Genomic DNA, 27,747 nt, shown 5'->3' with positions numbered 1-27,747 from the left:
AATTTGAAGATACTAATATAATAATATTAATGTTGTAATGTTGAAAAGGTTATTTATAACACCATTAAGGTCCTATATTGCACGTTCAAAGCATGGTTCTTAATGGAAACTTATAAAAAGCGAGCACCAAAAAGGGTTCTGCTAGTGTTACAAGCCGAAGAACCTTAATTTGGTACTGTTTAGAACCATTTTTCTTATATTCACAAAATGACCTCCAAGCAGTTTAACGGTCATCTTTAAAATAACAACATAACACATCTTGTCATGCAGTCAATACCTAATATCAAAATATTGTTATGTAGAGCTGTAGTGGAGATATGTAGCAATAAGCTGTATTAGCCTAATTCAAGTGATTTGGCCATTTTCATATGACTGGTTTTGAACAGTTATTTTGCATACACTTACAATGATTTTGACTCAGTGATTGCATTACAAAAATGAATAAAAAATAATAAATAATAAATAAATAAATAAAAAATAAAAATAATAATCTGACAAAACAATAGAACAAATGGGATTTTAATCTATCTACATATAAAAATCTTTTGCATACAAAAAAGAGACACCTTTGTTATTTGTTATTTTAATTTATTATATTGATAGCCTAGGTAGCTTACTTTAAAAAATACAACATCCAGAATTTGCAAATGCATCATGTGAGTTAGCAATATAATATAATATAATATAATATAATATAATATAATATAATATAATATAATATAATATATACATTTAAAAAAAATTGTAGGCCTTCGCACTAAACACTAAAATTGACAACTGAAAACCTATTGTTGGGTCTCAGTGGTAGGTTATATTTTACGGAGCCCCGGTATGAGGAATTAAAGTGTGACCCTTTAAAAATCTATTGCGAGGGTGTGAAATCAGACGCGCTCTATGACCCTGTATCTCTGCGCTGCTGCTGCAGCACCATTGGGAAAGGCAGCAATCTGCAGCTGACTAAATCAAGAGATCAAAACGATCCGGATTATAAATGCACAATCTGTCGTGAAAAACAAGGGCGCATCGCTGTTCTAGTTTCTCCTTTAGTCTTTCACGAATGCATGTGTGATTTACACATTAATCAGCGTTTTATTTTTCTCTCTCACAGACGGAAAGATGGTGCGGTGCTTGTGCCATGCCGCTGACGGACACTCTACGCGCATTCATGGGAATTAATTCACTGTTCTCTTCATCATATTCCAGAGCACATTATTGTTCATCAGCGACAGATTTGTCCTGACAAAAACGTCTGGGCCAACGACTCAGAGATGCTGTTATCGCATCGCCTCGGAGAAGCCTAACAGACCATGATGAAGACCGAATCCTCATCCTCCTCCAAGCCAGCGAGCACCACCGCGCTCCGCAGCGCCTCTCCTCACCGCAACGCGTACGAGGCAGCGGGTATTCACGCGCTGAAGCCAGCGAACGATATCTTAAATAACGGCGACGCTCAGGATGGCAAGCCGAAGCCCACCAGCCGCGGTCGCACGTACGGCTCGAACGTGCACCGCATCAAGAACATGTTCATGCAGATGGGCGCATCCTCACCCACCGAGGCTGAAGACCCGCAAAAGACGAACGGCGACGGCAAAGCGGTGCGTCTCACGCTACCGCGAGCTGGCAGCCTGAACGAGAACGTGGATCACAGCGCGCTGCTCAAACTGGGATCCAGCGTCTCCGAGCGCGTCAACCGCTTCGATAGCAAAACGGACGCGTCGCCCAGGTACTCCAAGCTGCAGGAGACGAGGAAGATCTTTGAGCAGCAGCAGCTGCAGGAGAAGCAGGCGGCTTCCAATCGCGTATTACTGAAAAAAGAACGCGCCGCGGGCTTTCAAGATGCGTCGCGTTTGGACGTGGTCGCGCGCTTTAACGGCAGCACGGAGTCGTTGGATAGCCTGGACGCGATCGGCGGAACCGTCGAGGCTGTGTCGCCCACTGTCAGCCAGCTCAGCGCCGTGTTCGAGCGGGCCGCCGAGCTGCGGAACAACCTGCACCGGCTGTCCAACACGCCCCCGCTGCCTCTACCTCTGCGCGGGGTCACCGGCCGGGTCGGTGCGCTCAACTCCAAAATCATCACCAAACGGGTACGCGCCATCCCTTCGGGGGCAAACAAGGAGGATGGGGTTAACCAACACCAGGCGGAACAAGATGGGAGGTTTAGCAGCATTAATGGAGCATCTGAGCTTCAGGGCAGTCTTACATGTTTGGATAAGGAGTCCTTGGAAGAGAAAAAGACAGGGGAGAAGGATGAATCTAGTGCCAATGAATCCAAGACTCTAGATAAGTGTAAGCCAGGACAGGCCAATGCCACAGAGGCAAAAGGTACTCTTATTTCTGCTGATGTGGGAAATGGGGGGGTTACTTCCAATGGAGAGGCCCTGGAGAGAGACACTATGGAGTCTGGCATCACCAGCACTGGAAGTAAGGGCGAAGATGGACACGCTCGTCCATCAGTGGGGGTCAGTAAGAAGGAGGATGATGTTGGTACTCTGAAGGAGGATTACTCTACGGCTGATTTGGTGGATATCAGTGCCTACAGCGCAGTAGGAGAAGACTCTGGTGGTAGCCAGCTTGAGGATGAGGAGGATGAAGATGATGTATATGAGCCAGAGTCAAGCTGCTCTGAGATTACTGGATTACCTATGGAGGAGGATCCGCCCCCGAGCCGGAAAATTAAATTCAGCATTGCGCCCATTAAGGTGAGTTTATACAAAGGAAAATTTCATCACACATTAAAATTCTGTCATCATTTAAACACCTTCATAAGATTCCAAACCAGTATTAAGTTCTTTCCTCAGAATGCAAAATTAGGGCAGTGGTTCTCAACCAGGGTGCCAAGGCAAACTTCCAATGGGGCCTCAGGATAATATAAAAGCATTTAAGTGAATTAATTGATATTATTCAAATAAAATTAATAAATTATTTATATATATTACCAATTAAAATGTTAAAAAACACAAAGGTGTTTTTTTCATCCACCACTCATCACTTTCTTTTTCTCATCAACCACTGTTTATATTGAAAAGCACACAGTTCTTGAAACTGGAATCACAAAATGAATGAATGAATTTCTTTAATATATCATTACTTCCAGTTTCTGTTGATAAAAAAGCTACTTTGCCATGATTACAGCAGAAATATATAAAATAGCCTATTGTGGGCCAAAACGTTGTGCTGCACATTAACAGGAGGCCTTCGAATCGAAAATGTTGAGAAGTACCATTGATCAAGCTCATTATTTAAATAGTGCACTATATATTCCAGGTCTTATGGAGACACATGATAGCTTTATGTGAAGAACAGATCAAAATTTAAAAATTTACAGAAAATCATCTGCTGTATCATCTGTTGTGTCATTGACACCAAACACCCTTGGTACATTTGAATTATGAATGAAATTTGAGAGTTATGATGGAGGGGAAGATTTTCAGTTTATGTATATTTTGTATATTAAAGGTACACTGTGTAGGAGTTTCTCCCATCTAGCGGTGAAATTGTATTTTGCATTTAAACGAATAGTGCTCTCTAGCGCCTCCCTTTTTCAAATGCATGTTGCAACTATGGTAGCCGTTATGTACCAAGAAGCTATGACAACATGTCTTCCAATAGCACTTCATCAAGTTTATCTATGTTCTACTGCTATGCTGCCTATATAATGAATTACACAACCAAGCAATGAAAAAAGCTTGTAATTTAGACCGTAACATTGACTTACCTGTCGAGAAGAAAACAGGTAACTTCAGCGTCCCTTTCAAACTCTTTCTCCTTCATTAGCTTTTTTCACCTGGGAAAAGTTATCTCGATATTTACCCTCGTTTAAATTCAATTTTTTGTTTTTTTTGGTTACGAGGATTCCTTCTCCTGTGGCTCAGCATAAGTATGATTCTGCATTATGAAGTACCGTGCAGTGCAGTCTTTCAGATTTGCCGGGGCAGTGACAAGAGCCTCTCACTGATCTCCTTGTCCGTTTCAGCTGGTTTCAGTCACATGACGCTGGCTTTGAACGAAAACGCGTTGAGGTAGGCTGATGCTTTTTGTCCCTCCCTGTTATTATAGTTTTTCAAAATGGCGGAACGACATGGAAGCCTTCTTGAACTTACCCGTCCAGTGTAAATAAAGATAAGAAATTCTTCGCTTACGAGGGTAAGTCAGATCATTGGCAGCGGTAATTTTACACCAATGAGGACATATTTATGAATAAAGACATTGATTTTAGCTAATAAAATACTTAAAAAACTACACAGTGTACCTTTAAGTAGACACTAATATTTAACAAGAAATTAGGACACTGACCATGTTTTCAGGTACCCTTTTCATGCACATTAAAAGGGATACTTTGAAAAAGTATTTGATTAATCTGTATTCAAATGAACTGTGTTTTGTGTTTGTATTTTTTGCTTCTTTTTATTTTCCTGTTCATTAAAGTGAATGAGATGGGTCTGGTTCACTTAAAATGGTCGCCTGGGGACTGGTGTAGTATGTTGGACTAAATTAATGAATGAACTGCATACATTATAATTGAGTCTGTTATGTATTGGTTCTTGTAGAAGCTTGGGTCTCTAGTTGGTACGCTTTTAGAGGCTGCAGACTGGTACAGACTGAATGAGTTGAATAGAACATAACATAATCCAGACTGTCAGTCGGTTTGTCTTGGCATCTATTCTTTCCCAAGGGCTTCCTCTTTTTGATTAGGGGTGACATTTATCCAGGAAAAATGCTGACCTGACATCAGTGGCTGAGGTAACAAACATACCTCAGACAATGTGTCTGATCAGCCCAGCTGCCCTGCTTGTGATCAGGATGTAGTTCTGCCTACTCTATGAACATGAAACTGAACCAACATTTACCAAAAGATCCTTTTAGGACCCTGGGTCCAAGAAAATTCTCTCTAGAATTAAGAATGTCATTCCCCCAAAACTATACAACCTGCACCGACTAACAATAGCAAGAAGAAAATCATGTGTCATCTTTGGATGCTCTGCCTTTTTGCAGCAATCTGAAGAAAACTGTAGGCTTTTTGCTGTTTAAAAGACTTACCAATAACATCATAAGTCTGTGAAAAAGAAGTACACTTTAGCATAGTTAGAGTGCTTATTATGAAAAAACATATACTTTATATACTTTAGTGCTAACTGACTGTAATATTTTCATTCACCTAATTGCATGTTAATTTTGCATGTCAAAATTTTAAAATTTTGTTTAAGTTTATAATTAATGTAATGTGGCCGAATTTTAGTGTGCTTTTTTGACCCACTTAAATGGGTCATGAACTGCATTGTTTTGTTTCATAATGTTTCCTGTGGTGCACTTATTTGTATTGTTTCATAATGTTTCCTGTGGTGCACTTATGATTTTTACATAAAAAATTGTCATAATTTGGAAATAAAAGGCATTTTTCCTAGCCTGATTTTAGCCTCTGATTTGAACGCTCTGTTTGAAGGGGCGTGTCTGCTGTGAGACTTCAGTGTAAACGCCCACTGCTGTGATTGGCTGACATCTTTGCATATGAAATAGCTAGTATTACAAGTGGAACTCTCTCGAAAACATTTAGCACATACTATTAATAATTATAATAATAATAATAATTCGTTACATTTATATAGCGCTTTTCTGGGTACTCAAAGCGCTTTACATGGAAGGGGGAATCTCCTCAACATGGCACTGCACAGCATCTTGTTGTCTTTAGAGCCTCCTTTATCGTTTGGTTTCTGCATTGACCTGCCTTTTGCGTCTCGTTATTTACCAAATACATCCGTGAATCAGTGGGCGGGGCTAGACAGGCCGTGATGTAGAAGCAGGTGTTGATCTTCTTCTGCATAGGCGGTGTTTAGCTACTTTACTACGTTATAAAGTAGCACATTCCACATCCTGTCATTCAAATGGATTGGCTTCAATACAAGGGGTTTTTAGACTAACGAGAAAGTTTTAAGCTCTGAAACTTACAGAATGTTTTTATAATAAAATGACCTCTTATATGTCAAAAGATCAAGGGAATTTTGATTTCTCAGTTCATGACCCCTTTAAAGGGTTAGTTCACCCAAAAAGGAAAATTCTGTCATTAATTGCTCACCCTCATGTCGTTCGAAACCCGTAAGACCGTAGTTCATCTTCGGAACACAAATTAAGATATTTTTGATGAAATATGAGAGCTTTCTGACCCCTTATGGACAGAAAACATCATAACCACTTTCAAGGCCCAGAAAGGTATAGTGAAGAACAAGCCTATTATTAAAATAGTCCATGTGACTACAGTGGTTCAACCTTAATGTTATGAAGCGACGAAAATACTTTTTATGTGTTAAAGTCAGAGACTGTCAGGGAAGAGAAGAAATTGTTGAATAAAGTCGTTATTTTTGTTTTGTTTTTTGCGCACAAAAAGTATTCTCGTCACTTCATAACATTAAGGTTTAACCACTAGTCACATGGACCATTTTAATGATGTCTTCACTACATCTGAATATGCAATTTCTTTGAAATATGGTTAAAGTGTACTACCAAATGTAATGAAAAGCATTAATGTTAAACTAAAATATACTTTCATTTCTATTGAAACTATTTAGTTAAAATGTTGTAATTACACATTTGTAACAATGAAGTTGCAATTCAGTGCATTTAAAATATATTATTTTAAAATGTAATATTGAATAACACACTACAGATAAAATGTAAAATTATCATCCAAATAAATGTACTTAAAGCATGACATTTGATTATATGATTTTGTTACAAAATGCACTTTTAAAAAAGGTGTGCCATGAAAGTGTACTCTCTTTAAGTACACTTAATTGGCCTTTTAGTTCTTTAAAATTACATTATATGCAAAGTTTTTTTTTGATTTTTTAAATATACTTTTAAGATTTGATGTACAGTACACATTAAGTGCTTATTCAGTACAATTATACATACTTCTTTTTGTAGTCTTAGTTTTAAGATGTACATAATATTACCCTGTTTTCATCTGGGATTAATATCTATTTTGGAGAGTTCATCTGATCACAAGTGTTCAGCGCTTAATAGAAATGTAAAAATGGGGGTCCAAGATGTTTTGTGAACTCAGACTACATTTCAAGGTAGACACACATGTGATCACATTGCATAAGGAATGTATAGTATCTGTCCTGATACATCCTGGCAAGTAAACATTTCACTAAAATGGTTTAAAAGTCTAAAAAGGCTTTAATGTCAATGTAAAGCTACATTTTAAAAAAAATGCATTCAACTTACACATCATTATTGTACAACTAAGAATTTTCAAAAATCTTTTTCAATAATATATAATTATAAATATGCATTAAGTAATTATGAGCTTGCCTAAAAGCGTGAACATGCACCCACATTATGCATCTGAGAGAAAGGTGTGAGTCTTTCAGATGCAGGAAATGTGAAAACATGATTAACCCCTCCTGTAAGTGATAAGAGTAAAAATAGATGACCTATGAATAGAGGAAAGTGAGTGGTAGATTTCTGGTGGATCTGATAGGTAGGAGAAACCCGCGGAGAAACAGTAGCTCATTTAAAACAAATGCTGATGCTCGTTTTGAGAACCAAACTCACAATGATCCTGTAGTATCCTGTAGTAAAGTATTTTTTTAAATAAGCCAGAAAAAAAAAGAAATTAAAAGAAAAAAGATTGAAAAGATTCAATGTGGTATTACAATATACAAATATATTAAAAACTTTGTTAGGTGTGATTACATACAGAAAAATTTGATTAATTTGTATTTTTTTATAAGTTCATGCTACTGCTAACCCGGGTGTCGACATCACTTCAGTGGTTTGGGAAAAGCATATAAAAGTCCTGGCAGAAAGTGATGCATAAGGATGTAGTGTAACGACGCCCAGTTCCTGCGTCGTTACACTACATCCTTATGCATCACTTTCTGCCAGGACTTTTATATGCTTTTCCCAAATCACGGAAGTGACCTCGACGTCCGGGTTAGCAGTAGCATGAGCCATCAGGCAAGTGTTATTTAAATAAACTCCTGATGTACTTACAAACTTTCCAATGCCTTGTTTTATGAGTACAGAACCTATTTGTACTACTATAGAAGTTTGGTACCATTCTGGGCATTATTAGTGGGGTAATTTACGAGATAGAACCTTGGATCCATTAGCGCCTGCACTAAGCCATTCGGCTGATATCTCTAAATAAGCTCTAACTTTAATAATGTTCGACCAAGGGAAAAAAGGCTTCTGGGGGGGTGTTTGGCTCGGGGTCATGGTGCAAAGGACCCATTTTGATTTTACTCCGAACCATCCCTTTAAATGGGCTTTGTGATGAACTTACCGTATTCTTTGTATTTATTATTAAAGAATATAAGTTGTGAGCGCTCTTTTTTTTGTTGTTGCTTTTGTCAAAGTAAATATATTAATATTAATCATAATAATTTCATTTTCAGGGATGACTGAGGTCTTTCTGCAGAAATGCCATGATACAATGGGCTTAAAAGTCAGCAGGTTTTGTGTTTTAAATTGATTATTTGTTGTATAAAGTTTTTAAATGCTCGAGATATTTATATGTTAAAATTATTATTTTAGTTATATTTTATTAATTAAATGTCTTATTGGTTTTCATAAAGAGAAATGCACGTTTCACTTGTTTAAGTCTTTGTATTAAATATTTATTTTTAATTTCATATGATTAAGTACAGTATTTGACATTAAATATGTCATACATCTGTCTTTAAGTGCTATTCGTAACAACACAAACATGAAGGAAATAATATTATCACATAGTACAGTCAAATGGGAAACACTTTAAAACCCGGTCGGTTACACATTTATTAATACATTTTTAAAATTCAAAAGTTGTATAACGTTGAACTAACAATGAAAAATTGTGTTTGTATCCATTAACATTAAAGATGAATAATAAATAATGCTCATTGTACATCATGATTTTACATGTACAAATTAAAAAGTGACCTTATTTAAAAGTATTTTCATTAAATATTGTAGATATCAATCCAATCAAAATCCATGTTAAAATACCACACTGAGACAGCGTTTTTATTAATGAAAACAAAGCTTTTTGAAAACGCACTCCAAAGTGGATACATTTGAAAACGCTGTTTTCGCATTGTTGTGTGGACTGTAAAGCAGTTGCGTTTTAGACCAAACATATGGTGACTGAGTGCGACCTGGACGCATCAGTAAATGGTGAGATATTTTGCTAAATAAAATGATCCTGTCAGAAGAATTGCGCGATAACTGTATTATTCATTTTTCCGTCAGTATCATCTCAGAGCTTTTGTGAGGTTTTATGCATGCGCAGTAAGGTGATTTTAGCGTTTTCAGGTGTTTTTCAAAAGTTTCTCATCCACACTGAAACACCCGAAAACGCTAGTGTAGACGGAGTGCATTTTTAAATGAAAACGGCGTTTTCAAATGTATCCGGATTAATGTAGACGTAGCATAAGTGTATTTATGGAGTGTTTTGAACATGCTGTAAAACAGGGGCATTTCTAGGGACAGCACAAGTAGGACACACCAAAAAACATGACTGCCCCAGGAAAATGGGGACGCCTGGTCACCCTAGTCAAAAAGGTAGGCAAGTTTGGTCCTAGAGAGCCGCTGTCCTGTAGAGTTTGGCTCCAACCCTGAAAAAAACCTCACCTCCCAATAGCCTTAGTAATCCTGAAGATTACTAATCCTGCTCTTGGAGGGCCACCTTACAGGACTACAACTTTTGTTTCTTTTCACACAAATTGTAGTTACAGGGTAAGATTATTGATTAATACTGTGTTCCTTGTATAACACTATGATATGACCTCAAAAGACTTTTATAGTACATGATTTGTAAACTAATACATTATTGTTTGCATCACATATTCCACTTCATGTGTATGGCTTTTGTGAAGTAGTGAACTTGATCGGTAGCTCAACCTGGTACAACATTGCACTTGTGATGTGGAGAACTCTGATATGAGTCCCGTTAAAAACTTGAGTCACGTTAAAAAATATCAAAGACTTGTAGAAGCAAGATAAAATGGCATGGTTGCTTCAGCAATTGTATTTTTATCACATTTGTTTTTGCTCACATTATTGGTTAAGTGGTAACACTTGATCTTGATGGTCCCTTTTGAACATTCTGTTAACTATGTTAAGTTATGTTGCACCTATGTGTCAACTAACTCTCATAAGAGTATTAATAGACTGTCTGTTTAATATTTGCTTACATTTTATTGTGTTGGTCCTCCATCAGACATTCTACTGACTATAAGTAACTTTAAAACTGTCAACTTATTCTAACCCTAACCTAACAGTCTACTAATACTCGACTAACACTCTAATGAGAGTTAGTAGACATATATGTGCAATGTTACTTATAGACAAAAGAATGTGTTCAAATAAAGTGAAACCGGTTAAGTTTAGGGTAGGGTTTAGTTGGAGGTATGTTCATTTCAAACACGATTAATGTTTTAAACGTGCTTTAACCTTTTAGTGCAACTCGCCAGACATTTAGTTTCTGAACTTCTGTGATACGTGAATTAATCAACGTGATATAGTGGTGCCACAGTCACATTTAACTGTTTCTGAGAAAACGAAATTTGCGGCATTCACTGGACATTTCACTTGTGTCACGTATTTTCAACGAGCCTGGGTTGAAAAGTCTACTTTAGATAAAAAAGAAAAGTGTTTTGAAGCACAATTTCAAAAAAATTAAGGCAGTCCTGCACGGGTCCTGTTTGGTAAGCCCGCACCCACCCCGCACCCGCAGTACTTAACAAAACACCCGACCTGTTATCCAACAGCAGCACTAATTTAATTCTGTTCCTGGCCCGTTTGACGTAAAGGCCATGACCTGAACCGCACCCCCATTAAATCTGCTACATCAGGTAGACAAAATAGATTTTTCTCATACAACACAAGCAATCAAACCAAGTTTAGGTATTCTAAGTTGATATGTTTAAGAAAAATAGACATGCTGACCAACATGGATGGATAATTAACAGAAAAAAAGAGGAGAAAGTGTATCCGTCGTGTAATCAATACAAAACTTTTGCCTACATCATGTGATCAGTCTGTCCATACAGGCTATTTTGATCAAATGTGCATAAATCACACCATAGGCTGTACAGACGCTTAGAGGTCTCCATAAATTAAAAGAACATATAGCCAAATATGAGCCTTTATTGTCATATAATCTCAGGGATATTTTAGCGGATTCACTCTGCATTTAAATGTGGTTGTCTCTCTTGAAACTCTACAGTGTATACCATATACGTGGCCGTTGGTCCTCTTAGCAGCATGAAAAAAAACATGTTTATTCAAATTGTGAATAGATTATATAGGCTAGAAAGTGAGCAAATAGCGCTCCCTTTATAATGACTGAAGCTGTCAATCAATTCAGATGCAGCACTATTGGCTACAATGCTCAATGCTGCAAATCCTGTTGTAATTAGAAACCTTTGACAGTCTTCAGACTATAGAGCGTGAATACAAATAAGCACGGGACCGTTTAAAAGCAGCTGCCTATCTCTGGGTAATAACAGTCAAAATAGTCTTGGCTACCTGTGCCTATTGATTCCCGACCCGCATACGCAGTGCAAACGACAACGTAAATGTAATACCACCCGTTACATCAAATATTAGTGGTTCACTCGGGGTACCCGCCCGCGTTCAGGACTATGGTCTATGGCAGAGTCACTGTCAAAAACTGTCATTTACTTTGCACCAGAATTTTTGTGCAAAACCAGAACCATTTAAACAAGTAAAAACTGTTTTAAAGTAATCAGTTCTCAATCTGGAGTCTTTGTACAGTGTTTCTCACTGGTGTGTGAGATCACATAGAGGCCGCAGGCCAAAGAGACAGTATTCAGTCGCTGCCAAGCTGTGGCTGCTTTTGTGTTGGTCAGTAAGTGGCCGTGTCACTCTCTCTGTCTCTCTCTCTCCTTCTGTCCCATTTTCACCCCCTTTCTTATTTGTGGACCGAATTTAGGACAAAGTTTTCACCCTAAATGAATTTAACAGCTCTCCATCAAACACAAGGCCTGTTGTGCTGGCTAGGGTGTTGGGTCTTTATTAAACCTCTCTCCCTCTCCCTCTCTTTAGGCTGGAGAGTTGAGGCTGACCTAAGAGGCAGATCTCACACTAACCGCTTTGTTCTCATTTTCTTCCCTCCCTTCCTCTCTCTCTCTCTGCCCCTCTTTCAGTTGCTCACTTCTTCTCCTCTATGTGTCCTTCTTCAACCCATATTCATTTGAGATGAACATATTCAGTCAAGTTCATCTAGAATTATTTTTTCCCTTATATCAAAGTCACTCATTCCCATTTTAATCCCATTTTCTCCTCTCTTTCTTTCTTTCACTCATTTCCTTTCATTTAGCATTATTGTCACTGTCAGTCCTCCAAACGCTTAAACCTCCAACAGTTTTCATTAACACTTAAACTTCCAAATTTTTTTTCAGTTTTTCATCTCTCTTTGTTTTTCTCTTTATCTCTCCTTTACAAAACACACAGTCAGTGTTTCATCACTTAAAATGTGTAATAAAATATTTGTATATTTTACATTCTGTGGTTCAGAATCAATATATGTCAGTTATTATTATGCAAGCTATATGTAACTTAGATATAAACCTGGTGAGAAAGGCCATTAAAGTTTGTGAAATGATTTAAGTTATCTATCTCTTCACTGTAAGAAAAAAAAAACAGTGGGAAAAAATGGAAAAGGTAAGTTTACGGACATTTCCTTTAATGCTAAAACACAACACAATGTAATGTGTAAATCAAAATGGGTAAAACACCAGTGAAAAATCAATATAGAGAATGATTTTATCTTTACACAATACATTGAGCCCTGCTCATAATCTTCAACTGTAGTTAAGACATTTTTTTTTCTAGATATAGGTGAGTGTAACTCTCTAAGAAATATCTGGGTCATGTTTCATCCAAAAAAAATTAAAAAAAGACCATTTTTAGAACTAAGACTGTGAAATTAAAAAGCACAATAAATGTATCATAAAACGGGAAATAAAAATGAAGCTCATGTAGAATAGCTTTGTTAGAGGAATAGACCAAAAATGTATGTTATACTCTGATAATCTTCCCCTTCAGTGTGGTATTATGGTCGCATGTTTGTTGTATGGACTGCTTTTTTATATTATAGGGTGCTTGCATTCTTTTGAGGCTTTTCAAGGCCATTCATTGTAATTGCATGGAAAAGAGTACATTGTGTAAAATCTAATTTTGTGTTTAATATCAGGAAGAAATAGTAGCAGTGAATCTTGGCTTGTGTTTGTTGCAAAGTACTAAAGGAATGAATGTGTAGCAGTGAATTTGCCCAGGAATTCTGAGCCATTTCTGTAGACAACTGACAGATATATCATGATCATGCAGACAGCCCAGAACTGTCTGTGAGTGAGACAGAGGGACATTCCTCACACCTCGGTCCCTGAGGGACACCACAGGAAGCTGTACTCACATCAAGGTGGCTTTGCCCTACTTCTCATTTCAGCCTTCAAACCTTAATCAAATAGCTTAAAAAATGCTGCTTATTAATGCATTTTAATAATATGATTTTCAATATATATAATTAGAACAGAGAGGTGTATTTATAGGAAGTGCATATTAATCGTATTTGAGCTACAGGAGCGGTTAATTCATCCATCCCTCATTCTTTACTCAATACCAGCACATTATTGGGATAAAATCCAGCTGCTTTGCAGTATCTTACAGCTACATTGTTGAACAAAGCCTCAGATCTGCAGAATATAGATGGTGTTCAGGAATGACAGCCTAAATTCAATAATAACCTATTTTTGGCATGTATTTTGCATATTTGTTTTGGGAAAACTGCTGGTATTTTAGCTAATATCTGTGATGTGGCCAGAAAATTGTGAAATTCTTTAGTGAAATCCTTTGGTGCAGTTAGATGGCCCCTGTTCCAGTGATTCATTTACATTTATGCATTTGGCAGACACTTTTATCCAAAGCGACATAAGTTGCATTAAAGGGATACATTTTTTAATATTAGTTCATGCATTCCTTGGGAATCAGACCCATTACCTTTGTTAGCGCCATCCCTAGCAACAAAATTTTATTTTATGTTTAGCGTATGTAGATTTTTAAAAAATCTATTAAAAATGTATTTACTAATAGCTAGAAGAGTAAGAACATTTTGTAACAGGAGTGTTTGAAGAGAAAGGGAAGGAAAAAAACTCTGGAAAACCTCTGCCTTGTGTGTTAGCTGAAACATAGAGTGCTTTTAATGCTCAGCGGTCTATTCCTGTCAACTGGAATGGAACCAATCTTACTGCAACTCTCTTGTTCCTGACCTCAAGCAGAGTAAACGTCAGTGGTTGTGGGCAACAACTTTTTCAACCAGGTTATTTGGGTTTATGATTTTCCAACTGACAATTAGCACTATTCCTTACATGGGTTTTCCTGTCAGAACTGTTTAAGTCTTGAAGTGTTTCAGCAGCCATATTTTTGCATCATAATTATTGTTGTGATGTAAAACTAAAATAACTAAAATAAATATATATATAGAATTGTAATGAGATTGAGACTTTCACATTACAGTCAGCTGAAAGAAATATATATTTTACATTTCTTTTTTGGTGGTGGTGGGGGATGGGGTTGTTGAAATATAACCATGACGTATTGACAAGTTTCATGAGATTCATGCAGCAAGAAACAGCGATTCCTATAATGGGTTTTACTGTAAAATTATTGTCATGCATACCTTTATAGGGCAGCAGAGCCAGGATGGGACAGTTTGAGTGGAGGAGGGGTATCCCTGACCATCTGTTAAGAGATATGACCTACTGGCACTCTCACACAACTGGAACACCACTGTCTCTCCCTCTCTCTCTCTCTCTCCATCCTCCCCCTCTTTAATCCGATGTTTGTGTCCATCAGGCACCACAAAAAATCCCAGCCACACAGTCTAACTGAGTCATATGGCAATGGTAGCTGGTCTCAGCTGGTGTATGTGATGCATCAGAGGGTGTTTTGCTAGTAGGTGCAGGTGGAATTTAAGCACAGATGGGAGTAAGCACAATTTTTCTCTCAGGGGTTGTGTTTAATGTGGGATGCTTGTGGCAGGACATGAGTGGGTGGAATTGAGGGATGAGGATTTAGGATGGTGGTGGTTGTCTGGGGAATAAAGACTGTCTGGTATTATTTTTGTTTTATTACATAACAGGAAACAACATTTTACTTCCGTAATGTGATTTATTTCTGAATGAAACAGGATATTCAAGGAGAAAAAAGTAGGGTAGGACTTGATTTTATTCACTGGGATCTTGATTGGATTCTGAAAGTAGTCTTTATATGACAGGTGGGCTTTGTGATGTCAGCCGATCAGGAAACTAATTACAGAATAGCACTAACAAAAACATGGTGCAAATTATCTTTGGTTTTGTCTGCTATCATGGATAGATTTTTTTCACTTAGCTTCTTGAAAGGCATTTTGGTGTGGCATTCTCTGTGAAGAATAATTACAGTGCTTGGCCAAAAGAAGATACCTTAAGAAAGACTGCATAATTATTCTGCTTACATTTTAAAACCGCTGGGAACGTGTCTATGATACCTTAAAGTGTGGTTTTAAAATCAGCCAATTGTAAAAGTTTTAAAACCAGATCCGTTTTTGTTCCTTTGGAATAACATCCATCCATTTTCTAAACCACTTCTCTTTTGGAATAACAGGTACAGATGAATAATGCATAATAAGACCAGGAACATGTAAAAAGGGTCAGCTGAAATCTTTCTTTTGTAACTTTGTGATATGCTAAACTAGATCACAGCACCATGATCCACAATCTATCTGTATTACAATCACTAAATGACCATTGTAACAGATGGTATACATTTGAAACTCCTGAAGTGAATGACATGCAAGTATTGTGAAGTGGATGCAGAGGAACCTGTGAGAACAATAAAAACTGTATGATAGGACAACATAATTTGAGCTTTCAAATTAAACTAAAGGAAAGTGTGAAAAAGTGCACTTGTGAGGATTAAGAACAAGTAGGAATTAGGTGTAATATTGCATCTGATTTGACTGCCACCATATAATTATAAAACACATATTCTAAATGACTGGTAACTGTAAACAGCCTGCAGTATGGTTAATAAACTATTACATGGCAGAATATAGGGAATATATATATATATATTTATAAACTATAAAAATAGTTATATATAGTTATAATACTATGAAAATACAGTAATACTAAAATTACAGTTGTTTGGCAAAATGATGGACAGTTACATACGCATTACCAACATTTTATAATGTAGGCTTTATGTTACACCTCAAATTACAAGGGAATTTATTGTCATTAATAGTGTTAATATTAATTAGCAAATCCATGAACTCATTCTCTCAAATGGCTTAGGTATGCAGAGCATTCACAGCCTATATGGACTGCACCACCCTGGCACACCGACCGTCTCCCTCGGTTACAATAACTTTGGGTGGGAAAATAAAAATCTTGCTCTCCTATAAAATAGGGGACTAGGAAGCAGAATGAGACTCTGAAAACAGCATTAAAAAACATGTTGTTTGGCGGTGTGCATGTGTGTTCAGGCCAGGTTAAGTTGGCGCAGGCTGCACCCACGTTAAAAATATTATATAAAACTAGCAGTGAAGCCTCAAGAGCTGCTGTGAAGTGGGCACACCTGCTCTGCCCACACAGCTTTGCTTTCAATAGAGAGCCACTTCAATTCCACTGTCAGTGCATCAGTAGATAAAATTGTTTACAATCAAACTGCATGCAACACTTAAAGAGTTATTTTGGTAAACAGCAATAGACCTGTATTTGAATCCAATCAGTGGCCTCGAAAAATGACCTGCAAGAAAACCACTAAAGAGAGCTGTTACGAATTTGCAAATTCTTGTTGCAATATTAATAATAATATTAGTTGTTAATAATAATATTTGAGAAAAATATGGATGCATTAATACTGATGGCTAAAAAAGGTGGCAGTTGTTGACTTTTACTCCTTACATGCCCACAAACATATTAATTATTAGCTTGGAGAGAGCTTCTCTGATTTGAACAAACCCATGTGGGCCCGTTCACACCTAGGACAATAACTATAATAATAATGATAAAGATATAGTTTTAAAACTTGTTCTAAATCTAAAAGAATAGCAGAGTCCACACTGCAACTATATTGATAAAGGCACAAAGAAACAATATTGTTTGAATTATTTTCACAACCATTGTTTCCAGCTGATGAACGCTAAAAACATTGACAACCAATCAGAATTCATTCTGCTTTAAAGAGCTTGAGCATTTAAAGTGGCAGGTGACAGAACTGCAGCGTATGCTTATAATAAAGAGAACAATATTGTGCATTGGTGTGGACTCTAATATAGTTATCATTATAGTTATCTTTATAGTTATCATTAACGGGCCACTAACACTAAGTATTAAGTTGCATAATTTGTGTAATTCTCTGACTGCACTCACAAATTCTGCAGCTTGCAGAGGTGTGCTATTACTTTTTGTAATGATGCGATACTGCAATAAAATGAGTGGTTATTAATATATGATCAAATTTTTAGGTGTTCACAACCTATTCCAATGAGGACTATGACAGGAGGAATGATGATGTGGACCCCATGGCTGCTTCTGCTGAGTATGAGCTGGAGAAACGTGTGGAAAGGCTGGACCTGTTCCCCGTTGAACTGGAGAAAGGTAATGAAAGGGCCAGTAAGGCCATTTAAGATCTTATCTGGGATTTTAAAAACAAATTTACTGATATGTAACATTCCAATTTAAATAAAAAAGCAATGACATATAGATTTGTGTAGGGTGTTCCAAATGCACATATGAGACAGTAATACTTGTACCTTTCTGACTACTCAAAGTGCTTTGCCCCTTGGAGAGAGTAGGGCATAGTGAAGCTTACCTTTAAAGGGGAACATGGCAACTCTAGCCATTTCTTCGCTGATTTCCCCTTTTGTTGTCGCGTGTTTTCTCATTGAGCTCCTCCTACAGCTGTGGGCCGTATATTTCACAACACTGTAGTAAAAAAATCTCACTTGCGGCACCCTCCTCCCCCTTTCTACCACTGCTCATGTGCATTTGTTATTATGGGAGCCGACCAACTTTATCGTGTGGAGCTATGTCTACTGAGGTGGGTAATACATCATACACAGTATCATATGGCGTGTGTGTTTATGTTGAATTGCCGTAAAGCAGTTTGTGTTTCTCGCTCGTTCTCGCTTCTCATGAGACTTCCTATTTCCAACTTACCGGGACGTTAGTCCCCATGTTGCAAGGTTGGTTTTCCGCTGGGGAACTCTGGGGGGTACGGGGAAAGTCACCATTCTCACCAGAACAGGTTATTTAACCATCCAAATGATTTCTAAACGAATTTATTAAGTTGAAATAGTTGCCAAGTTCCCCTTTAAATGGAATTTTGTAGCTGGTTAGATAAAAAAAATCTAGTGAATAGTATGTTGAATTTAAAAGTATTAAAAGAACTAAATGATTATAGAACTCCGGGCACAAAATGTTTCAATGGAAATTTGAAAGCTTTATAAAATCAGTAAGACACTCAAAGCCATGCTGTATTGTAAATTATAATCACTTCACTGGACTTTGTGATTAACAACACCCACTATATTCACAATATAGCATATCAAAGTGTGCTATAGAGAAAATGAAAGACTAGGAGAACAAAAGAAGTGAGGACTGTTTTATTCCAAATCTACCCTTAAAAAAAAACAATACACTAGATGGTTGAGTACATACAGTAGTGTATAGTGTAAGCATATAGTATACATTACACAAGCACACTTCAAGTCTTTCACAAAAACAAGTTTGTTAGGTTTGAGATGGTAAATCATCAATATACTGTTTTAAAGACTGTTCTCAAATGTGAGTGGACATGAACTGTGAACTACACCTGTGTAAACTTAAGAGGAGCTGACTTGCATACATAAACTAAAAATGACTGCAAAACAAGTTGCTTAAAAAGTCACACCAAAAATAATTTATTTGCTGATTTGGTTTGATATTTTGTTATTGAAAGCAATTTTATTTATAGATTTTTTTAAGTGTGACTTAAATGTACAAAAACCTTTTGAGGCCATTGTACGCTATGTTTTAAAGATTGAATTCTCCATTTTGTGTTGTCCATTAACAGACAATGAGGGTTTGGGTATCAGTATTATTGGTATGGGTGCTGGAGCTGACATGGGATTGGAGAAGCTTGGCATATTCGTCAAGACCGTAACAGAGGGAGGGGCAGCTCATCGGGATGGCAGGTAGATGTTATGCATATTCCACAGCATCATAGTTATTTTTATATATATATATATAAATATATATATATATATATATATATATATATATATATATATATATATATATATATATATATATATATATATGTACTCATTCCACAATGGTCACGTTGCACACTTTCATCTCTTTCAGGATACAGGTGAATGATTTGATAGTGGAGGTGGATGGAACAAGCCTGGTTGGTGTAACTCAAAGTTTTGCTGCCTCTGTCCTGAGAAACACATCTGGCACAGTTCGGTAAGACCAGCTGGATATAGTCCACTACGATAGACATTTCACCTTCCTGCTGATATAGTTTCATTTCATTTAAGACCCATTTTTTCAGTTTCTTACCTTTTATATTTATCATGTCCTCTAGTCTACAGTCACCTCTGTATTTTAATGCATTAAACACTGAATTTCACCCATCGCTGTAGGCACAAATATTGAATTAATCATAAGCTACCTTAAATTAATGTTGGAATGGTTTGTATTTATGAGTCGAGCACACATGAACACAACCATAATGTTGTAATTATCAGTGTGAAATGCTGGAAATTTGGGCGGTTAATAAAAAATCATGGTATTGGGATTGGTAATTAGTATCGGTCATAATTAAGTTTTGAACTGTGAACGTTGATTGTACGTTCTATTAATTATAAAATATAATATATAAAGAATATTAAACATCACTTACTTTTCTTATGTGTATCCTTTGCTATTCATTTTGTCACATTGGTGCTAAAACAGCTTCATGTGTAAGAAATATTATATTGCCCCATTTATACTTTCTTCCCTAATCAAAATCACTTGGACAAATCACATCATAATTACATCTTCTGAAATCGTAGGAACTTCCCAGACAGATTTGAAGGCAGCAATAAATACAAAGTAATTATAGCCTGTACATTTGACTTCATGACAGCTTGATTTTAATAGTATTTAGTCTTTATTTTTATGCATTGTGTGAATTCAGGGCAGGTTGCTCACTGTCATTAGACTTGTATAATATTTTACAATTGCCTACAGCTGTACTGTGTGTGTAATGTTTGCTTGGTCTCTTTGTTATGGGAACACTGTACCAATTTCTACCTCAATAACATGGTGAAATTAACAATTTTGATACAATCTTTATACTAATTTTTGCTATTTACGTGTTTAAAGAATGACGTGGGTTCATTGCAGTCTTAAATGGAATATGTATCTTTCCCTGCTCTTTTTCTTAGTTCATTCAGCATTCAGCCAATGGGGGTCATTGTGACAGTTGTAATTATGATGTGTTACAAAGCTTGTATTTAGAAGAGAAGAATAGTACATTTCATTATGATAGATAAGTGTTAACAGGGGGAGGCCAGAACAAGGAGAGGGTTATATTAAACTAGACTCTGGGGGGAAGAGACACACATAATGTAGGAGCAAAAAAAGGGAGGAAATTAAGGATGGATAAATATAAATGAGGGCAGACAGAGCAGCAAAGAAGGATCTATAAGTGCTTTATCAGAAGTAAACAACTGTAAATGTTGTTGCCATCATACCATCATATCACTATAAATATGGTATTTTCATATAATTTGAATGCCCTCAAAAGAAAATGGTCTTAAGATCTCTTTTAAATGGCACAATTAAAAAAGAACATTTAATTAAAATTATTTAGAATGTCCACCAAATCTTGTGCTGTACCTAGTTATATTGTCACCTGCCATTCTGCATATCCTTTACAAAAAAACAGCATTAGAAATGAGCAGCTACAGTTTTCAGTGACACATTTCAGTGCAGATTGTCTTTATGTAATGCAAGGCTGTTGAATTACAGACTGTCACTTATTCTGGAGAATGCAAGGCATTTAGACTGTAATCTTAAAGGCACAGCAACAAAAAGCAGCCCTTTTAATTCTAAAGGTTATTACACTGTACGTGAACCTCAGGAGAAAGTAAAATGATTATGAGAATGTATATGATGACCCCTTTAAAGGAAGAAAGACAGTAGAGGTAGAAAGAAAGAGAACACCTTCCTCTCGCAGCCTAGTATACGTAAGCACTAACAGATAAAGATAAAGACTTTAGATTACCACAAGGTGCATAATAAACACCTCTGTTCCTAGGTTTATTATTGGGAGAGAGAAGCCGGGAGAGCAAAGTGAAGTCGCCCAGCTCATCCAGCAGACCCTTGAACAGGAGCGCTGGCAACAGGAGATGATGGAGCAACGATATGGCAACTACATGGGTGATGAGGAAGAGGTCTGTGTACTTGCTTTTATTTGAACAATGTGTGAGCCTAGAATAGTTGTATTAGATTTTTTTTAACAGTCTGTAATCAGATACTTGTGCATATCTTTACTACTCATAGTAAAATAAGTGATGATAAGTAAGTAAAATAAGAGGTAAAAGAATACCAGCTGCTGAAGCACTCTTGGACAGTTATGTTTAGTTCAAATACTTTAGGGTTTGTGTGAAATGTTTGACTAATTAAAAATAGTCTTAAACATTATATGTCAGAGTAACAGTATACCAGAGTAATCATTATCTTTATCATCATCAGCCACCCAATCAGATCTTTCCCGGCTAAGGGGCCATCAGAAGTCATCCCCTCAGGCCCTGTTAACACCTGGTAAACACCTGTTGTCTCCAGGCACGTTCATGTGTAAATTGCGTGAGCTTATTTTGTCCATTAGATCGAAAGATCTGAATAAAACCCCCATACATTTACCTACCCATAGACCCTCTCCTTGAAGAAATCAGGACAGAAGTGGTTGGAATTGGACAAAAGAGACGGATTAAAATACCAGGTGTAAACGGGAATGTGTCTCCCTCATCTACTTGTGATCTGATCAAGGTGTACCAGGTGATACCAGGTGTAAACAGGGCCTCAGTGGAATCCATTGGTATGGAATTCCGTGTACACTAAACAGCATTGAAACATCTAATGAGTTATAATCCAACATGGAAAACTGCAAAGTGTACTGTATCTACATGGAATGATTTAGTAAAAGTTTCATCCACATTCATTGTCAATTTTGGCAATACATATCTGCCATGTTGTTCTTAAATTTGCATACAATCAAATTGTTCTGGTATTGAACTTCAGCTGCCATAACACCATATCTGTGAAGAAAGGAAGAGTGTTTTATCACGTTTAGTTAGCAGACTTGAAAGTCTTTATCTTTCTTTTGTTTATCAGAACATTTTTTTTAAAAGTTTATAACTTGTGACAAAAGGCTGTTCCCTTGTCCTTCCCTTCTAGCCGGGTGATTATGGCACTGATGAAGATGAAGAAGACGAGATGAGCCCCACATACCCCAGTGCCATAGAGGTGTTTGACTTGGCCGAAAATGAGGACATGCTGTCACCGTTGGAAGTTGACCCTGAGAAGCTTGCTCACAAATATAAAGAAGTAAGACACAAATTGAGCTGGACATCAAGGGTTTAAACCATACAGAGAAATTGTATTAACCATTATCTAATGAAAAATGTACTTGTGTTAAAGTTAAAAAGTATCCACATTTAATTATACTTGCAAGTAAAAATTAATGATTTCTCAGCTTTAAAAAAGACGGATGACGTCAAGAGATGGATGAGATTTTCCCATTAAACTTTGACAAAGTATAAGTGTCACACATGTGGCTGTAGTAATAAAACACAACGAAGAAACACAAAGAAAGAATAGTCTTTAATCCAGTAATAGAGGAACAGGAGACAACAGGGAGCAACACAACCACATAAACTGAAACGAGACCGAAAACTAAAAAAAGGAAACTAAGGGTTTATAAACACAGGAAGTATAATCAAGGGAAAAACAGAACAGGTGTTAACTCTTTTAGAACCATAGAAACTAATAAGTAAAGGGAACGATGAACACAGGCAAGCCAGAGCAGGAAAAATTAAATTAATTAAAATTTAATTAAATGCCATAATTATGTAGGGCTGAACTGAAATGTAACAGAATATTATCCCTGAAATTGGTAAATTACTGTACTACTCTGTATGATTAGACCATTTAGACTAATCAGTGTGTTACAGTTTTTTCAAATTGCTTATGCACTAAAAGTGGAACTTGAGGCCCACTCAGTGAAACTATTCACTCAAACCAAGTCTGCAAAACTGCAAGCACATTATACGCTTTACACTTTCTGTAAAACTCTAAACACAGTTCTCTACATGCCTCACTCATTTATTGATGACCTACACCCAATGATCATGTGTGAAAACACTTGAAATCAAAACTCAGTTTTGAGAAATAAATAAATAAATACTTTTTACCCCCTTGAATTTCTGCTTATAGTGTTAATATATATATATATATATATATATATATATATATATATATATATATATATATATATACACTGTATATATATATATATATATATATATATATATATATATATATATATATATATATATATTGAATGTACATACAAGATAGAATATAGATTGTTTCACAGCTGCTTCACAATAGTAACAAATTCAAAATCGCCTGAGAAGCAGCATGGCCAACAAGCCAATAATCTCAATATTCAGCTCAAGTCACTTCAGTGTTGATTCAGTTCAATAACTGTAACATTCATCAATTGTGCATACATACTTGTGTATTTGTGCACATACATGTACGTGTGACAAACTCCTGTACACTCCACTGCGCAATAAACAAGCAAAAGACACGAGATAGTAGTGTTTTACATTTTTCTCACCCGTTTTCTCACCCTCAACAAATTTTTTGGAAGAGTTAAAATAGTTTTGAATGATGTGTTTGCTTTTGCAAGAGATGCGTTTTTTTGTGGTTTTGTGTGTAGATTTTCAAGAAATTGAGCCACAGTTTCAGAAATTGTGTGTAAACAATTTGAAAAAACTGTAAACTAATTTTCCATTAAACTGCCAGTTTTGTCATTGCAAAAGAGCAGATTAAGTTACGTTCTTTAATCTGTTTACTACTTTGGCACAGCTGCAGATCAAACATGCTGTGACTCAGGCTGAAATCCAACAGCTCAAGAGGAAGGTATGATAACCCTTTTCATGCTAACTGGTCATCATATGTCTAATCAAATTCTGTGTTTTCTTAGGACAAAGAGAAAGTTCACCTGAAAATAAAAACTGTCATCATTTACTTGTCTTTCCAAACCTGCCTATAATTTATGGCATTGTTGACATCAAACCTGATACAACACGGCTTGAGGCACCAAGTTTGAATGTGCGAATACACACGTTTTAATGAGACTTTAGAGCTTGGTGGAAGGGAAGATCATCAGTGTATTACGGCTTACTTTCTTGGTAAACTTCTTGGTTTGTGTTCTACAAAAGTAAGAAAATCATAAAGATCTACAGTATAATGCTATGAGGGTGAGTAAATGATGGCAGAATTTCCATTTTATGCCTTTACATTTTTCAAAAGAACACATATGGAAGTTTTTCCTCTGACAAAGAGTTCTGGTTTTCCACATTTGTAAAGTTTTGATCTGTGTTACTATTTGCATGATAAGTCTAAGAAAGTAATCATCTGTTTGCATTTATGTGTTAAGCTGAATCATGCAGAGCAGGAGAAGCAGCGCTGGCGTGCTGAAAAAGCCCAGATGGAACATAACATGCAGGAGAATCGGGAGCGCATGGAGAAGCTGGAGGGATATTGGATGGAGGCGCAGAGTCTGTGCCAGGCTGTGGATGAACACCTGAAAGAAACACAGGCTCAATACCAGGCTCTAGAGCGCAAATACAGCAAGGCCAAACGCCTTATAAAAGAGTATCAGCAAAAGTGAGAGAAAACACACAGATACAGAAAAAACAGAAAACACACATCCACAATCTTAATAAAGGTCCGGTTTAGTTTTAACCCTGAGTTTTTCTTTAAAGATTAATATAAAGTAAGTTCACATACTCACCTGCTATTTGTAGATTGTAATGTAATGTTCATTTTATGTACAAGGTTAATAAATACATTTAAATATCCATTCAGTAAGAATTGCATAGCAGCATTCTAGAAGACATGTACTAAACACACAAAAAACCTTTACAATTTGTATAAACAGTAAGAGGGTCCATGATGTGACACTTATTTTTGTTTGGATCAATTCATTTATTCAAAATGAAATGAGTTGGTTACACGTCTTCTACTGTAACAAAAAATTAACGAACGGAAGCAAAAGTTTGTTATAATCTTTTTCTTTAAAAAATCCTAGTTGTTAAAGAAAAAAAAAGTTCACATCTAAGATGCAAGGAAATCTTTACTTTTCATTATTAAATAAAAATTACAACCTTGCTATAAACTATATGCTATAAAATGCTATAAACTATATACAACCAACATGAACACAACGATCACGTTTCTAAGGACTTATTTCTTGGCAAATGTGTTTTAAATGAGATTTTTCTCATTTAGATAATTATGTACACCCAAGAGATTAATTAACTGTTTTTTGTTTGTTTGTTTTTTTAAATAAAACTTCAGGAATCTAATCAATGTCTTTTTCCTTCCATTTTTTCATACAGGGAGATTGAGTTACTGAAGAAGAAAACAGCTCAGCAGAAAACTCTAGAGGAGACTGAAGCTTCACATAAGGAGGAAACAGATCAACTTCAAGACAAGGTAGAGTTATCACATTCCTATAATATTTAGTAATGATCAAATCCTTTTGCTTTCTAATACATCAATGATACAGTTTATAAATATGGCTATTTAGACAATTCAAATTATGAAAAATCTCTTTATACAGGTAATAGATCTTGGCTCACAGGTCGAGGAGTTGAAGTCACTGGATCCATCGTAAAAGTTATTAATTGTTTAAATAACTACTTCAGTGTAAATGTACTGGAACTGGGGAAATAGAGAATCTGTACTTTTGTCCATTTAATTATTGTCAGTAAGTTTCATTCCTTCATACCTTTATTTCAGGCATTTTATGGTTTTAGAGATTTTTCTTCATTCATTCTTAGTATTGTGAATAAATGGTTTACCCTGCAGTGTTTGCTCTTTATAACCCTTTGTATTTTCCTTATATTTAACTCTGATACTGATTCGGCTGTCATCGATAGTTTTGCCAAAGTTGTTCCTGTAATAATCTAATGTACACAATAAACTCTGTTGTCTTTATAAGTTATGTTAACAACATAAATGTGGCAGAACGGAAGACTGATCTTTCATTAACAAAACACTACAGTGGAATATTTTTCTAGTTTCAGTCCTGAAACTAATGAAACAGAGGCATTGATTGGACCAGAAGCGGTGAAAACAACGTCTCGTGTTTGAAGACATCTGTTTCTGAAACTCCAGTAATGACCTGCCACTTGCTGCTGTACCTTAAAAGTCTCATTACTCTTTTTTTCCCCTTTTATCCTGATGTCTTTATTAGGACTGTCCTTAGGAGGCACTGTTAAATGCGATAAAACAAGTATGATTTGTCTAGATTCTTTAAAAGTATATATTAGTATAAAATGGGAAGCACATCATTCATGAATGGACGGAACCTGAGGAACATAGGAAAGACTCAAAATGATAAATGGTCTCTTAAAGAACCAGTCATGGATGTATTTCAGCTAATATTTTGTGGTCATTAAAAACAACATACTTAGCTTAGCTTTATTATATATATATATATATAGCCAGATTTCAAGGGGTTTCTCTCACTCCAATTGCCTCTATTCTACCTATATCAGTTCACACTATACCTCTTTGTGCAAGGTTTTGGTGACTTGAACCTTAAAAACCAACTGCTGCCTTTTTCCTCAGTATTACTCCAGTGTTGTCACTCTCCAGTGTTGATTTAGACCTCCCCCTAAACCTTCTTTACAGAGGCAGAAAAAAAAAAAAAAAAAGGTGTTTGCTACTTACTTTTTATCAGTGGACCTGTTCTTTTATTAAGCTATACCAGACACATGTATGATTACGGGACTGGCCTCCACATGTGTATAGTTTTTTCTTTGTTCTTTTTTTATGAATGTGATTTACATTTAAATGCAGTTGAAAGAGATTGACCTGTAGAGGCCACAATAGTTTCATGAAATCTGGATATATAAAAAATAAAATAAAAATAGGACACTATCTACATACTACTGCCTGGAGTGAACCTGCCTCATGAATTGTTCAATATAATTTAACCTAATACAAAGCACAGCTAGACTAGCTGTTGGAGAAAGATGTTCTAGATACGACAGTGAATTTCACATCCTATAGGAAGCAAGTCATTTTGTTAACGTAATCATGTGAAATGTATGAAGGAACCACAAACTATAAATGATTGTGATTGTAGATTTAGTGTCACCATTAGTCTTTACACCGGGACTAAATTAAATCGATGAGGCATGAAAACAACTTTTTTTTTTTTTTCAGTGCAATGCTTGTATGAAAAACACTCATGTGGTTTGTTAATGTGCTTTTATGAAATAAACAGTCAACTGTGGATTTGTAACCAAGGTTGCTTTGTTTTATTTAAGTGGTAAAATATGCACTTTATATGCTCAAAATAACTTAATTGGATGGACATAATGGTAGTCCTAAACTTTTCAACTAACTAAAT

At 36.2% G+C, this 27,747-nt stretch overlaps 1 protein-coding gene across 1 annotated transcript; it reads left to right on the top strand.

Annotated features, from left to right (window-relative positions):
- The first annotated feature begins 910 nt into the window (after window positions 1–910).
- On the top strand, window positions 911–27,639 carry ppp1r9bb (protein phosphatase 1, regulatory subunit 9Bb). The gene is made up of 10 exons (XM_084134558.1): window positions 911–2,699; window positions 17,519–17,651; window positions 19,108–19,228; window positions 19,401–19,505; window positions 21,349–21,484; window positions 22,488–22,637; window positions 24,186–24,239; window positions 24,760–24,989; window positions 25,724–25,820; window positions 25,948–27,639. The coding sequence occupies exons 1-10, from the start codon at window positions 1,308–1,310 to the stop codon at window positions 25,999–26,001; spliced, it is 2,472 nt and encodes an 823-aa protein (XP_083990684.1). The 5' UTR covers window positions 911–1,307; the 3' UTR covers window positions 26,002–27,639.
- Window positions 27,640–27,747: the final 108 nt, after the last annotated feature.

Source organism: Abramis brama (assembly GCF_963993115.1).
Source record: "Abramis brama genome assembly, chromosome: 14".
NCBI classification, from domain to species: domain Eukaryota; kingdom Metazoa; phylum Chordata; class Actinopteri; order Cypriniformes; family Leuciscidae; genus Abramis; species Abramis brama.
This window is presented reverse-complemented; position numbering and strand designations above follow the sequence as displayed.